Source organism: Apis dorsata, unplaced genomic scaffold (assembly GCF_000469605.1).
Source record: "Apis dorsata unplaced genomic scaffold, Apis dorsata 1.3 scaffold_896, whole genome shotgun sequence".
Lineage (NCBI taxonomy): Eukaryota > Metazoa > Arthropoda > Insecta > Hymenoptera > Apidae > Apis > Apis dorsata.
In genome coordinates, this window is record NW_006264011.1 from 65,255 (window position 1) to 81,571 (window position 16,317).

General features: G+C 20.1%; 5 protein-coding genes across 7 annotated transcripts in view; 3 read left to right on the top strand and 2 right to left on the bottom strand.

Moving 5' to 3' along the window:
- LOC102678370 (uncharacterized protein PF11_0213-like) overlaps positions 1-1,529 on the bottom strand; it is a 4,869-nt gene extending 3,340 nt beyond the window's left edge. The window contains exons 1-3 of the mRNA XM_006623460.2: positions 1,103-1,529; positions 212-300; positions 1-128 (exon numbers count right to left, since the gene is read on the bottom strand). The exon at positions 1-128 is cut by the window's left edge and continues 13 nt beyond it. Coding sequence (XP_006623523.2) covers positions 1-128; positions 212-300; positions 1,103-1,224 — 339 coding nt within the window. The 5' untranslated portion in view covers positions 1,225-1,529. The remainder of the gene's footprint in view (positions 129-211; positions 301-1,102) is intronic.
- A 1,361-nt stretch (positions 1,530-2,890) lies between these two features.
- On the top strand, positions 2,891-3,806 carry LOC102678655 (protein Abitram). The gene has a single exon (XM_006623462.2). It carries the CDS (start codon positions 2,893-2,895, stop codon positions 3,775-3,777), a length of 885 nt encoding a protein of 294 aa, XP_006623525.2. The 5' UTR covers positions 2,891-2,892; the 3' UTR covers positions 3,778-3,806.
- Positions 3,807-4,572: 766 nt separating this feature from the next.
- LOC102678786 (4-hydroxybenzoate polyprenyltransferase, mitochondrial) lies at positions 4,573-6,899 on the bottom strand. The gene is made up of 6 exons (XM_006623463.2): positions 6,480-6,899; positions 6,129-6,295; positions 5,923-6,070; positions 5,576-5,769; positions 5,135-5,323; positions 4,573-4,893 (listed from the first exon to the last, which is right to left on the bottom strand). Exons 1-6 carry the CDS (start codon positions 6,826-6,828, stop codon positions 4,714-4,716), a joined length of 1,227 nt encoding a protein of 408 aa, XP_006623526.1. The 5' UTR covers positions 6,829-6,899; the 3' UTR covers positions 4,573-4,713.
- A 347-nt stretch (positions 6,900-7,246) lies between these two features.
- On the top strand, positions 7,247-9,005 carry LOC102678992 (UMP-CMP kinase). Of its 2 annotated transcripts, XM_031514128.1 has the most exons (3): positions 7,247-7,263; positions 7,750-8,100; positions 8,242-8,560. In XM_031514128.1, the coding sequence occupies exons 2-3, from the start codon at positions 7,780-7,782 to the stop codon at positions 8,518-8,520; spliced, it is 600 nt and encodes a 199-aa protein (XP_031369988.1). In that variant the 5' UTR covers positions 7,247-7,263; positions 7,750-7,779; the 3' UTR covers positions 8,521-8,560. The 2 variants fall into 2 exon arrangements, with proteins under 2 accessions (XP_031369988.1, XP_006623528.1); XM_006623465.2 differs by lacking the exon at positions 7,247-7,263 and having other exon boundaries at positions 7,667-8,100; positions 8,242-9,005.
- A 4,549-nt stretch (positions 9,006-13,554) lies between these two features.
- The window catches only part of LOC102679134 (nose resistant to fluoxetine protein 6-like), a 19,022-nt gene continuing 16,259 nt past the window's right edge, over positions 13,555-16,317 (top strand). The window contains exon 1 of one of the 2 annotated variants that reach the window (XM_006623466.2): positions 13,555-13,813. In XM_006623466.2, the coding sequence (XP_006623529.1) occupies positions 13,555-13,813 (259 nt within the window). The remainder of the gene's footprint in view (positions 13,814-16,317) is intronic. The other variant, XM_031514125.1, reaches the window with a different exon arrangement.

The window sequence follows — 16,317 nt, forward strand, 5'->3', positions numbered from 1 at the left end:
AAAATTTGAAGTTCTCCATGTATTTGATACAGGTGAAGATAAAGGTTCCAAAATAGATTCAAAACTAGCTTTACAAGATCGTTTTTTGGATCTTGTAAATGTTCTTGTATCAATAGATTTTTTATTAGCTGAATTAACATATAAATAATATATATAAAACTATAAATATAATTCTATGATATAATGATTACTAATATCACATTTTTAATACCTGAAAAAGTTAATTCTGGCTCAGTTTTTAACCAAGTATATAAATCATGAATAATGGGTTTTCCTTTATATTCTGTTGGTATATACAACCTATTAAAAAATAATAATAATAATAAATATTTAATTATATCATTATTAACCAAATGCTTTTAAACAAATTTAATTGCATTTTATAGATAAATATAGAATTTGACAAATGATTCATTTAAAATCCATTTAAAATTTGTATTCTAATTAATGAAATATTAAAAAATATTAAATATTAATTTAATTATTAGATAATTATTGAAAATAAAATCATTGATTTCAATGATCTTGAAATATATTATAGAAATCAACATTTTTAATAATTTTTCGTATAACATTATAATATTTCGTATGCTTCGCCTTAATTTTAGAAATATTTCCAAAAAAATAATTGCCGCTGTATTGAATTTCACGTATGTGTATTTCATATATATTTCATATATATATATATATTCGTAATAAATTCGCGCTGTCATGAAATTCAATATAATAACAATTTTTTTGCAAATATCTTAAAATTTAAGACCAAATGGCGATTATGTAAAATATATAGAAAAATTATATAAAATATTAATCTGATAATATATTACAAGATTATTGCTGAAAAGTCAATAATTATACTTATATAATTATATATTAATACACATTTCTTTTTTTTATCTCTTTAAATTATAATTTTATAAATTATTGTTAAATTCTAAAAAAATATTGTTAAATTTTTTATTATAATAACAAATTATAGATAATATTTTATAAAAAAGCAATCAATCTTAAAATATAATCAGGATTCAATAACTTTTTCCTATATATATATAACCGCCATATAAATAATTAACGATTATATTATCATATTAAAATTGCTTACCAGCTATCAATATCATCGAAATCAAAAACAGACACATCAATAATTTCAGATTCATCAATAAAACTTGCATCATCTGTATATTGCTTTCGCACAATTTCTGTATCCACTTTTTTATCTGACATGTTTTGTTCAGATTATAAAATTAAAAGTTCTGATGAACACATATTTTACCGTTAAAGTATATTTTCCCGTTTAGTTGAGTGACGTGGTAGATATATAAAAATAGCGTTGTGTTTTCCCAAATCATTTATAAAATTTTTGAGGATTCGGCACCATTTATACTTTAAAAATATGTATATTAAAATAAATTAAATCCTTGACAAACATAACCGCAAATACGAGAATAGGAACTTTTTAAGATTTTTAAGCAGAATGAAAGTAGATGTTTAACGTTCTTTAACTTTTATAGATATCATTTTACTATGGTTTAATATCACTTTTATAGTGTAATTATTAGTAAGTTGGCAATCGAAAGGAATTCTATTCTGATTGGTTAATTTCGACGAATTAATACATTCATAAAAATAATATGCACACTGGCTGAAAATGTCATACAAGATTATATAGCATCGTGTATTGATAATCAATGAAAAAGAATATTTTTTTTGCCTTTGTGCCATTTTGACTATCAATTTATTAACATTATAATATACTATGTTTAAATTTCACTTGTCTACTTGACTAAATAAAAAATTACTTCTAAGAAATTATATGTGATAGTTTGTTATTTAAAAAATTAAATATAAATTTAATTATTGCTAAAGAATCATTTTTATAATCTTTAGATATTTAAATATTTAATTAAGTGTTTTAAATATGAACTATATTGAATCAGTTTTCGCTAGATCGATTTTTTCATGAAAATGAATTTCTATTTATAAATTTTTATTTTGAAAGCAATTTTTATTTATTATTGCATTATTTATATTTATAGATTAACGTGCAATTTTGTAAATAAATTATTATGAAAAAAAAAAACTCTATTCTATATTCCAGAATTGTAAAGCTAATTTTAATTATCTAAATTTGAATCACGTGATGTTGTTTACTTCTAAATAATAATTTTATAACTATTATTATACTATAAGTTCATTGAAAATTAAAATTGAAATTTTTAAATAAAACTTTATGAATCGTGTTAAGTATATTCATAAGATTATTTTGAAAAATATTATTTATAATATAAATTTTTATAATTATCTATCGATAATATATTATAAAAATAATTACTTATTGTATATAATATGTTTAATATTTTAAAGTTAAAACTTATAAATTATTTGTTGTATAATATGTTTAATATTTTGAAGTTAAAAGTTATGTTATAATACTTATATTACAATAAATTCATTTAATAATTAGTTCATGATAAACACTTCAAAAATTTTAAATAACAGAATGTGAAAAATGGTTATGTTCATTACACATGTATTAAATATTATTTCATAAAACAGAAACGTAAGTTTTATTAAATAATTAAATTTTGAATGATTTAAATTTTTTATTTTTTATAAATTTGTGTATAATAAATCATAAAATTATAATTAATAAAGTATTTAATTATAATTATATGTTAATTTTATATTTTTATAATTATAATTATATTTTATTTTTAGTGAAAAATTGGGAAAATACAATAATTATTCAAGGAAACAATAAATATACAAAATTTTTTTTAGATTAATTTTTAATATAAATGTTTATGAGACAGTATCTTAACTTTAATAAATAATTTTCAAAGTTTTTATAATATTAAAAATTTATCTTCAACAAAATTAATTATTTTAATAATGAATATTGATTCAGATAATAGTGAACCAGTTAAAAAAAGAACTAAATCTAATAATATAAAAAATGATTCATTTTGTATTTTAAAAGACAAAAATTATATAGATAAAAATTCTGAATATCAGAAAAAAGAAGAGTTAACAGATAATGAAGATAATGAAGAAAGTACATTATCAAATAAAAATGATGATGATGATACTTTATTTCCATTTCCTCCGGATTATGATGTTACAGATATGTTGGAAGGAATAAAATATCATGGATTATTTCCTACAGTTACAGATCGATATTTTACTGCTTATTATAAATTAAATGTACAAAGTCCTGCAGATGATATTTGTATTTTAATACATAGTAATCGTATTTGTATGCTTACTCTTGCTCCAAGTCATACTATTCTTCAAAATGATAAATATATAACAAAAGTAAATTTTAAAGTTAGTAATAAACTAGATAGAGTCTTGAATAAAGTTTCTGGTAAAAGTAAACATGGTGCTCAACCTTTACAAATGAATTCTAATATTTGTATAATTACTTGTTCAAATGAAAAGTCATATATTATTAAATGTTGTATAATTGGAAAATTGGTAGAAGTAAATGAAGCATTAATAGAAAATCCTAAACTTTTATTGGAACCTCCACATAAAGGAGGCTACATAGCTATAATATTGCCAAATATAAAACTTTTAGACAAAATAAAAGAATCTTTGTTAACTCAGGAACAATATAATTTGAAAATATTAGAACAAAAAGTTACTATGAATCATTTGGAAATATCAAAAGTATGTACAACAAAAACTTTATTGAATAATGATTTAAAAATTATAAATAAGGAAACTCAAACACATTGTAATAAAGACCAAATTACTTTATCTAATGTAAGTTGATTTAACATAAAAACATATTATAATTATTTATTATATTTTTTATCTAAATTTTAAATAGGAATAAATATTATATATGGATATATATAAATATTATATATAAATAAATATTAAATATAAATATTATATCCTATACTTTCTTTTGTAAACCATTTTAGTCTATTCTATGAATAAAAATAAAAAAAGAATGTTATAAACATAGGCTTATAAATGTTTTATTACAAAATAATGAAAATACTAAACGACTATAGATTAGTTTTTATTCGATACAAAATAAAAATACATTTGTTAATATCTATTTGATATATTTTCAAAAATATTATTCACTGTAATTGTTATAAATAGATACTTTGTTTTGTATTGAAATTAAGGATGCTAAACTGATCTATATAGTATTAAATAAAAAATTATAATTAATCTATTATTATTTTGTATTTTTACTATAATTTTTTAATAATTAATAATTAATAAAACATTTATGAGCATACGTTTATTATGTAATTTTGTCTTATTTACTCATAAAATATTATGAGATAAGTTTTACCGAAAAAATCTGGGACTATGCATAAAAGAAGTATTATTTAAATTTTTGTTTATTATTATAATCAATATTTTATAACAGTAACTTTAATAGTTACTTACATATAGTCATCTTTGGTGTATTTTTAAATTTTTAAATTTAAAATAGTATTATATAAAAATTGTTTTTATTTAAATATTTTAAGAAACTGTATCATCTATTTAAAACATTATAATAAAATTATAAATGAAAATTAAAATTGTTTTATGGCACACATGTAATTAAAACTAATTCTTTAATTTACTGGAACCAGCCAGTTATTTATCTCGTGTTTCTATGTTTAATATATAGAATTTACCTATATATAATTATAACATATATATTTAATAATTTTTTATAATAATATAATGAAACTATCATTATTCTTGTTTAATGAGAATAGATTTCTTTTCTGATTCTTGTACAATATCAGTATCTTTTTTAGAAACTTTAATAAGATTTCCTAAAATAATTCCTGTAAAAAGAATCATTCCTATCCTGTGATTAGAGATGAATTTTTTGGCACAATCTGCAGGATTGTTGATGTTCAAACTATATATCTAAAAAAATATAATAAATATTATTTTATTAAAATTTTATATTTATAACATATATATAAAAAGAATTTTTTAATTTTATTTAAAAATATTTTCCTTTATTTGAAATAAGTAAAATAATAATAAAATTAAAATAAATGACATAATGTTATTAATATAAAATAAAAAAAATAATTTTAATGTAATTTAATTTTTTTAATTATAATATATGATACTTAAAAATTATGTGATAATTATAACATACCTGATTAACAAGGTGAGTACCAACTAATCCTACTGCTGTGTAATATGGCCAAGTCTGTGCAGCTAATATACCTGATGCAATTAATCCTGTTATCATGACTGTACTAAATCCAGATAAATAAATTTTGCTTTTGTCTCCAAACTTTAAAGCTGTTGATTTTATACCTATTATAACATCATCCATTTTATCCTGTTCAAAAATTCAAAAATAAAAAAAAAAAAATAAATATTAATTTAAATACAATATATATATTTGGATATATATAACATGTATTATTATAAAATATGAATTTATTCAAATATTACTTAAAATATTAAATTAATTTAAAAAATACAATATATTTATATAAGAAAATTAATGTGCAATATATTTTTTCAAAAATTCATGATATCAAAATCAAATAATAAATAAATATAATATAATAAAAAAATTTAAATTTACCTGATGTGCATATATAGTATCATATAAAAGTGTCCAACAAATTCCAGCAGTATAAAGTGGCAAGCATACAGACCAATTACATGATCCTTGCACAGCAGACCAACCCAAAAGTGCACCCCAATTAAAAGTCATCCCAAGAATTAATTGAGGCCAATATGTTATTCTTTTCATAACAGGATATATTATTACTAAGACTATAATAAAAAATTTAATAATTTTTAATTGCTCTTTTATATAATAATTTAAAATAAAAGCATTTTCAAAATTAAAACAGTTTTAGCAATTAATTATTAAAATTAAAAGATACCGTTTTATAAATTTTTAAAAAAATTTTTTTAAAATAATACCTAGTGAACTTGCTCCCAATATAATACTATAAAGATTTAATTGCAATAATATAAGCAATCCCAAAGTTAATTGGCTTCCAAGGAAAATCAATGATTGTAGAGGTGAAATTTCTCTAGTAACCAATGGTCTATCTTTTGTTCTGGCTACCTAACATTAAAATTGTTTTATAATATGTTATATTAAAATATTCAAAAATCAATATTACCATTCCATCAATATCTTGATCCCACATATCATTTATAATACATCCTGCTCCACGCATAATAAATGCCCCTATTCCAAAAAGACTTAAAAGTTGAAAATCTGGTAGGGCACCTGGTGTTGCTGCCATAGCTATACTCCAACCACAGGGCCAAAATAATAACCAAGACCCTATATATAAAAATTATTTTTAATTACTTGAATTATTAAATTATATTAATTTTGATAATAAAATAATGAATTATATGTTTATTTTCAAATTAAATTTAAAAATATATAATTATATAAAATTATTAAATGAAAAAATCTAACCATTCATATTATAATAATAATTTATAATTAATTCTTATCTTACCTATTGGTTTATCTAGTCTTATAAGTCTTAAATATGGTTGTATTAAAGATGGAGAATTATCTACTAATTTTTTAGAAAATGTAGTTTTTTGATTTAATTGAATATTTGCAATTTTAGCAAATTCTGTTATTTTATTTCTTTTATTCGATTCGGATTTATTTAACTTTAATCTCTCTTGCATCTCTATTTTACCATTTTCATAATTATGTTTGTTATAGATGCAAGATACAGTGTGAATTGTATCATTAGAAGAACATAAATGAATAACAGATTTTTTTTTATTAAATTGCATATAAAATCTTAAATATTTATCATGTTTGAATAATTGTTGATACCACCGCATCATCATTATCAATTTCTTATTATTTATAAATAATAATAATCTTTTATATAACCTCAATTTCCTTTAATTCAAGTTATATTATGATAAATATGCATTATTGAAAATAGCATTTGTACATATAAAATAATAATATTATTATTTACAAGCTCTACGTCATCATAACAAACCTTTGACATTTTTTTACATTATGTAAGGAATTCCTTAAACCTTAAACATGCTAGAAATTAATTTATCATGCTTTAGTGCAGAATTACTTATATATCTATAATTATTATATAACAGTTGCGCATGCGTTCTTGCTAATAATATTTCGATACGCAATAGTTAATAGAAGAAATATGATAAATAAGTAATAAAAAGCATTTTAATTGTTTTAATTGAAAGATAAAAAAGGATTTAAGTCAAATTTAATCAGATTTGAACATATTGATTTAAATAATAAGTAAGTAGTATAACATATGTAATATAAAAATTATATTACATTATATAAATGAATATATATTAAAATAAGATTATTATAAAAATTGATTATTTATTTTATTCTATAAAATATTTTATAAAGTGTTTATTTTATAAAAATATTACATATGAAATTTCGTATTTCGAGTAATGTGCATATTAAATATTTAAATTATCAAAATGTATAAAATATAAAAAACTATAAAAAATATATCAATAAAGTTTAATAATAAAATATATCAATTAAGTTTTAAATATATTTATGATTTTAAAATTATTATATGGAATATAATAATAACTATGTTCAAATAATTATAATAGTTACTAAAAATTTAATTTTAATAAAATTATATTTTTGAAAAGCCCGCCTTAATGTTTTGAAATTGTATTCAAAATATGTATATAAGTAAGTACTTCCGAGAACTTAAATATTTAAGTATAACTGGTCATCTGTATTTTATGTTCAAGGTATTTTCAAGTAAACTTCAATTTTTTACAATGTCTGAAATTCAGAAATTCGAAGTTTTATTTATTTTGGGAGGTCCTGGTGCAGGTAAGGGTACACTGTGCAGGAACATTAATGAAAAATATGGTTATGTACATTTATCAGCTGGTGATCTATTAAGAGAGGAGCGTATGAATTCCAATTCGAAATATGGAGAACTCATTGAAAATTATATTAAAGATGGAAAAATTGTACCTGTTGCAATTACTTGTAGTCTTCTGGATCGTGCGATGCAGATGACCGATAGTCCTCATAAAAGATTTCTGATTGATGGTTTTCCACGAAACCAAGATAATATTGATGGTTGGAATGAGGTATAAAATTAATAATAAATTTATTAATATTATATACTGACATTGTTAAAATAATTGGAAATTATATTCTTAAAAGATAAATTGATATATAATGTTTATCTTTTTTATATATACATTTTTAACATATTATTTCATTAATAGGCAATGTCCAATAAATGTGTAATAAAAGGAGTATTATTCTGTCAATGTAGTAAAGAAGTATGTACTCAGCGATGCTTAAATCGTGGTGCAGCGGGTAGTGGAAGGTCTGATGATAATGAAGAAGTTTTAGTCAAAAGACATGAAACTTATATCTCCAATACATTACCTATAATTGAATATTTTGAGAAAGAAGGCTTAGTATATAAAGTAAATAGTATGCAATTACCAGAGAAAGTATTTGAAGAAGCTAAAGAAATTTTATCTAAAATAGGTTGGTGATGGATTAATAAAAAAATTTAATGATCTTAGTGAGATCAAATTATGCCCTATTTGCATTTAATGTTATTTTATTACAGAAAATATATTTTGTAAAAATATTTTATTTAGACTAATATAATGTATTATATTTGTATTATATTGCATTTAGGGAATATTAAATTATTCCAACTTGAATGTTTTTGTTAATTATCTCAATATTTTTTGTTTTCTTAACGTAATTGATGTAATTGATTTGTAAAGTTTATTATTTATAAATTTTAAGATTACAATAATATTTTGTATAAAAATTTGCAAATATTTTGTTGTGATTTTTAGTATCTATTTAATAAAAATTTTGTGGATAAAATTATTTTTAAATATGGAATGTTTGTTTTGTTTAGAGAAAATAATGCAGGAAAATTAGCAACATGATCAAAGATAGATATACATATTATGCTTATATGAATATGTATTATATGTAAAATATATTTTTGATGCAATATTAATTTGCTTTTTTATTATATTCTTTTTATAAATTTGATTTTTTAATGGCATATTTATATCTTAAATACAATAATTGAAAATATCAATTCTATATTATGCAGTATTTGTATTAAAATTATTTTTAAAAATTTATTTTAAAAATATTTTAAATACTTTTATTTTCTATTTTACTAAAATATTAATCAATTATTATTTCTTCTAAATACAATATTTGTTTATTTATTTTTTAATAAATTTTTGTTATTAATTCTTTTTGCTATATTTGATAATCTTTTAGAAAAAAACAATATCATTCTTATCATTATTATTGTTATCAAAATCAATATGATTTATCTTTTTATCGTTATATTTTTTGTTTTCGAAACTAGATTGATATGTGATCAAATAATGCAATAATTCTTTTCAAAATTTAATTTTTCATTTTCTTTATAAAAAAAATTTGAATATAGGATATAAAATATAAGAAAATATAAAAAAAAATTTGAATATATAAATTTTAATTAATAGATAAAAATTAAATTGATTAATAAAATGTAAAAAAAAAAGATAAAAAGAACAAATTTACTTTTTACAATATAATTATTTATATATTATTTAACAATATCATATGCTAACAATATTATATATCTATACTAGAAATGTAAACAAAATTAATTCACAGTGACGTGATTCTTTCCGAGGTCGTATATAGCTACATATGAATCATTGAACTTTGAAGATATACATATATGAATGTTGTCTAGCATAGTACAAAGATTCTTAAGTAATATTTTATACTACTCATCTATAATTCATTTCATTTTTATACATATATATATATATATATATATATATATACATATTTATAATATATAAAATATATATATTTTTATAAGATTATATTAACATTGGAATAAAAAAAAATCATTTATAAATTATAAGACAAAAGATAAAGTGGAAAAGATAAAGTTTTATATTGAAAAAGCATTGAATTCTTTTCTTATAAACTGGCCCCTGCTCTCGTATTAACGTGCCTTCACCAATGAAAGATCGACCCGTTTTCAACTTTCTCATCGAGATAACCGAAATATGTATCGTTAATAAGGTATTACAACTACCACGAAACTCTGATGTGTGAAAATAATTCTGGGATTGAAAGTTCACTCAAAGACTGTTTCTTTATACAATTTTAAAATATTTTTTTTTAAATATATTTCTATTTATGTTTTCAATTCTTATTCTTTCTTTTTTTTTTCTATGTTATAGAATTATTTGTATTTTTATACATTAATTATTTGTATTTATATACACAGATAATAAGGATGATTTATATATTAAAATGATTTCTTTACTTTAAGATCTTAAAAGCGATAACCGTAATTGGTTTAGTAACATTAGCAATATCAATTGGTTTAATCTTAATCTTAATCTTAATTAATATCAAAGATATTAAACACCAAGATATTAAACAGATTTTATAGATTTTATAATAAAAATTATTATAATAAATTATTATAAAATTATTATAAAAAAGATTTTATAATAAATATATTTTTAATGAGAAGAATTTGTCATTGCGTCATAATTTAAAAATTAAGAATTAAGAATTAAAAATTACTTTAAAAATTAGAATTCAAAATTTAAAAATTTTAAAGTGTAATGAAGATCTTGAATCTTATTTGCGTTATCTTATACAAACAAATTATTACTTGGATAATCATTGTGATTAATACAAAGTTTGTTGGATTGCATCTAGATATCATTTCATTCATAAAGATTCGATTGTTATATTTATATTGATATAATAACGAATCGAAAGAAAATTGGATTTCTAATTTTCTTAAAATACAAAAAAACTTTTATTATTATACAAACTATAAATTTTTTAAGTTTTTTAAATTAATTTAAATTAATTTAGAGAAATAATTTAATTAAGAAATAATAATTTAGAGAAATTTCGTTATAATTTAAACAGATTAAAATTTAAATTAATTTTACAAAGAAAGATTAAACCAATTGATGACGATTCACGAATTGAATGCAATTTCTACCCTAACCTACATTCTTCATTTTTGATAATTTTTATGAAACAAACAGTAGAGTTCATATAGACAACTTTCTTAAATTCCTCGAAGTCACCAACTTTCTATGTAACGAAGGTTAATACCCGTAAGAAGTTTCAAAGTCGTTCTAAATTTTGTCAGATAAAATAAATCTGAAATGATCCGATTATATAGGATCATACTGTTACTGATATTAAGGAACTAATCGATCATAGATTTCAATTTACTTATGTTTTCTTTAGGATAAAATTAAATTTTAGAATACTGTCTTTAGTAATTTATGTAAAAAAAAAAAAACATTTATCTAGATTAATCATTCTAATTTCTTAGATATTGCGCATTAATTTTATTTTGTTTTTGCTTGACTATAACGTTGCCTTCTCATTTTTCAATTAAAACATCAGCGCATTGACTTTTTTATTTCCTAGCAACAATATTCCTTGTACATATGATATCGGTCAATAAACTTATCGTATATTTTTCCTGATAGTTTCCTTTAATTGTATACGACAATTACGTGCCAAATACATACTCGTTTCACAGGTTTATGTAACATCAATTTTCTTTCGTTTTATTCTTCTTAGTTGTTTTTGATTGCCAACTTTTCTGTTATTAATGTATTGAAATTTTTATATTTTTTTCTCGAATGATATTTTTTTACACTAATTAAATAATTTTTTGCTAATATAATTTTTTAATTTCAAGTTTAGTTTACCACATAAATGATTAAAAGTACATTAAATATAATTTTTTAATTTTTTTTCCTTTTTTAAAATTCTAGAAAGTTTTGAAATATTCTTGAAAATTAAAATGATGTAATTACTTATTGATTTTATTTTATTAATTCTAGAGAATGAAATTTCTTAAAATCTTAATATTTTTCAAATTTCAAATACAATTTTTTCTGAAAATATTTTTTTCAACTATATAATTATATAATTTTTTTCAACTATATATAAAGTATTAAAATCTATACATTTCATATATTTAATTCCTATATTTATTTAAATCTTGTTTATCTATTTATATGAAAGTTTTATTTTAAAAAAACAAATTTATTATTTGATAAGTTGTAGTGTTAAAATAATAAAATTATGATTACTGATTACAGGAATTCGAAATGATTCGGGGAATGTATAGGTTAATCAATTGAATTAATTGTCAGAAAGTGGCATTAAATTTATCCAAGTTAAAATTAAATTCCACACGTTTATGTATGTAAAATATATATTAAACGGAATTGTTTTTTATTGCTTCATATTCACTTTAAGAAAAAGTAATAATATTCAATAATAAAGAAATGGTATATATTAGAATATATTATATATATTAAAGAATGATATATATAAAGATACGATTTTACTCTTGTTTTTGGTTATAAGTATTTTGTGATTTCATTCTTTCTTCTTAACTGAACTGAACTGAACTTAACTTAACTTCTCTTAACTGAAGTATTACAATCAATTTTACTGAACTGTACATTATTAATTTTTAAATTTCTATAATTAAATATTATATTTATAATTTTGATAATTAAATGTATAATACACAAAAACAATCAAAAATTAATCTTAATAAAATCTTATAGTTCTAAGAAATAATTGTTTCTATTATTTTTTTTTTACATATATTATAAAATAGAAAATAAAAAAATTAATCAAAACAATACATATTTATTATTTTTTATTTACGTCAAAATATTAATTGCTAAATGTTTTAGTATGTATTGCTTTGCAAACAATTGCAAACAAATCTCTGAATAATAATTAATTGGATCAGAATAAAATAGAGACAAAACAAATATATTTTAAATATTTGACTGTCCGATATTTTTTCGCTCTTCCTTATTATAATATAAACACTTTTAACCGTTTCTAATTTAAAGGACTTTTTGCAATAACAATTATTATAAATTAGTATACATGTAAAATACATTTTATTATTAATATTTTGTAAAAATGGATAAGGAATATTCACATTATTGTTAAATAATTGAATTAAATAACAAACAATTGAAACATATAATAAATAAAAGTTGGTTCATGCAGGAAAAAAATCTTGTCCATCTAAGGATTTACAATCGAAGATATCTTTCTATATAATTTTCCTTCATTCGATCCTTTCAATCGATTCGTTCTTATGGATATATATCATCAATTTAATGCGCTCCTATTATTTTTTTGCATTTTTTTTCTCATTCTTATCCATTTCATTGTATGCTCCTTGAAAAAGAAATACTATATTACTCGCACGCGTAATCCTTTGGTCGCATCGATAAGAGGTATACCCATCGTCAAGTCGAATGCTCTTATCCCCCTCATCATGCCTGCGGTTCGAGCAATATATAAATGCACCAGCGATTGACAGAACGTACAGTTCACGTTTTGACGTCTCTTACGCTTTTACGCGTGCATACTTAGGGCCACTACTAGTGTACACGTGACTACATACACCACGTGCTTTAGTCGTAAAGACACGTATGTCAAATCACAGTAAATAATTCGACACTATGGAATCTTGTGATATTTTATTTTATAGATTTTCAATTTTTAATCGTAAATCTGATTATTTCGTTTCGTTTGGTTTTCTGTTTCTTTTATTAATATCGGTTGGATTCGTTGAATTAACTGTTGATAAACCTGAAAGAATATTACTGGATTTTTTGTCAAAACCTTTTGCACCCCTCGATGGAGCGTCAGAAGAGTGCCTCAAAGACAGCTCTGTTTACTTGAAAGAACTTAATCGTTATACGCCATGGGCACTGCAAAGTGAGTACAATTTATTAAATAGTTTTTTATTCATTACAAATTTTATTTTTTACTTTGAAACTTACTTTTATTTTATTTTTTATTAATGTTAAAATATTAATAATCAAAAGTGTTAAACTTGTGAATATGAAATAATTTAAGTTTAATAATTTAAAAAATTTTTTTAATAATAGCAAAAATATTTTCTTTTTTTCTTGGAATTTTTTTTTATTTATATGCTATAAAATTTGAGATATAAATATAGTTGTAATAAGTTTTTCTTCCTTCAAATTTTTATTTCTCTGTATTTCTTTCGTTTTTTTTTTTATTTTTTATTTTTTTATCAAGTTAATTCAAAAGTGAAGTTAAAAAAAGTATTATATTCACTGCACATTACAATTATGATTTCAATTCAATTGCAAAATTATAAATTTTATCTATGAAAAATATAATAAGCATGAAACAAATGTGTAATTTAAGAGTTAAATATAATGCGGCGGTTGTAGATGACTAAACAGAGAAAGTAGAAAAGTGACTTAAAGAAATGGGTTTTAGATTTTTCGGCTATCACAGATCTTAATCTTTCAAACGAACGACCAATCACCGCTGTAATAGAGATCTCTGGTTTATTTGCTATAAAAAGAAACTAATATCAATTTCTCAATCAACACTTCAGATCACCAACAAGGTAACGATTACCTAAAAGAATATATAGTTAGTAGAAGAGATATAATGAAGATTATAATCAGTAGAAGAAATATAATGAAATCGTAAAATCAATCAAAAGTTAAATATTCTGCAGCTTCTACTCGAACAGAGACTTGCATATATGCCGAAGCATCTTAAGTCATCTTAAGCATCTTAAATCAGTATCCTTTTTGTTTAAAGGAACTAAATTTAATTCGATAATTTTATCATTATCAATATTATTATTGATATATAATAATAATCATTAATATAATAATAATCATACAGAGCTTTGTAACAATTGATTTAAATTAAATAAAACAGTTACTGAATTTTTACAATGAAACTAGATTGTATTCTTAGTTTCATTTTATTTTAATTAAATTTTTTTCAATATAATATAAATATAAATTCTGAAAAATTTAGGATTATTTATTATTATTACTACTTTATTTGATAGATTTATAAGCCAGTTAAGAAATTTTTTTAATAAAATCGAATTTTAATAATTAAGATTTAATAAAGATTTTCGAAAATGAAATTTTGTTTTTACTCAAATGGATGTGAATATTATGAAAGATTAATCAAAAAGAAGAATTAATAGTCATCATTATTGTGAAATAATATGGAAGTTTTTAATGTAAGATTTCTAATTTGCTCAAAAGGAATAATAAGATTTTAATAAACTGATAGTATATAATGATAATATCTCAGTTTTCTAATTTTCATAGTTTTTTATAAGTTTTCGATAAACATAAAATAATAATATTATAAATAAATATATGCTTTTAATAAAATTTTAATCCAGAAAATATATTTAAAATATTATTATTCTCGCTATAATTCTTTTTATATATATAAGTATTTATTCAATAGAATTCACTTTTATTAGAGTCACCATTTATTCCTCTATCGCATGTTTTATTTCTTCAAATCTGAAGATCTATATTCTTATTTTAATAAATTTTTCTCCGAAAATATTTTGGTAGAACTTACATACTATATTACACATTTTATATAGTGAAAAAATTTTATATTTTAAATAAAATGATAGAAAAGAACTCTCTTGACATTTTGACTTGATTGATTTTTTTGATCGTGTCAATAAATATTACAGATCTTTGCTTTAGACAAATATTTCCAAAAATATATATCTATATATTTCCAAAAATATTCTAATGTCAATCAAATCGCAATGTCCTTTTGCAAAAAGATTAAAATTATTTCAAAATAATTTTTTGTATATGCAAATAACAATATGCAAATTAATATTAAAGAATTTATTACATATATGAAATGCTTTATATATCTTATAATATTATAATATTAGTATATTTATTAATATTACTATACATAATATATATATATATTATTATATATAGTATATTATATAATTGCATATTATAATTATATATTACTGTATAATTATATATAATAATATACATAATATTATCTATTATGTATTTGAGTATTATTTCTTTTTTAATTTATTTGAAAATATTTATCTATTTAAATAAGTATTCAGTTATAGTTATGAATGTATATATATATAAAATGATAATTTTACTTTCTATTTCTTCAATTTTAGAAAAGCTTCCTTGATAATAAATTTTAAAACTTTAAATTATTTCACTATTTTCACGATGTTTTCTAACTCAATTCGGATAAATTCAAATTTGAAATTTTTTTTATTTGATCATCGCATATTGATGCAATTGATAATAAAATAAATTGTTAACAAAAAATAACAAATTTTCGCATTTTAATCAATTAATTTAATTAACAAGAAAAATGTGTGTATATATGTATGTGTATATATATATATATATATATATATA

Bases quoted from the DNA above. Each gene is read 5' to 3' on its own strand.
- LOC102678655 (XM_006623462.2), top strand. From the start codon at position 2,893: ATGAATATTGATTCAGATAATAGTGAACCAGTTAAAAAAAGAACTAAA.
- LOC102678786 (XM_006623463.2), bottom strand. From the start codon at position 6,828: ATGATGATGCGGTGGTATCAACAATTATTCAAACATGATAAATATTTA. The intron at 6,071-6,128 runs GTAATATTGATT...TTTTAATGTTAG, and splicing joins ATCAAGATATTGATGGAATG to GTAGCCAGAACAAAAGATAG. The intron at 5,324-5,575 runs GTAAATTTAAAT...ATTTTTGAACAG, and splicing joins ATACTATATATGCACATCAG to GATAAAATGGATGATGTTAT.
- LOC102678992 (XM_006623465.2), top strand. From the start codon at position 7,678: ATGTATATAAGTAAGTACTTCCGAGAACTTAAATATTTAAGTATAACT. The intron at 8,101-8,241 runs GTATAAAATTAA...TTTCATTAATAG, and splicing joins ATATTGATGGTTGGAATGAG to GCAATGTCCAATAAATGTGT.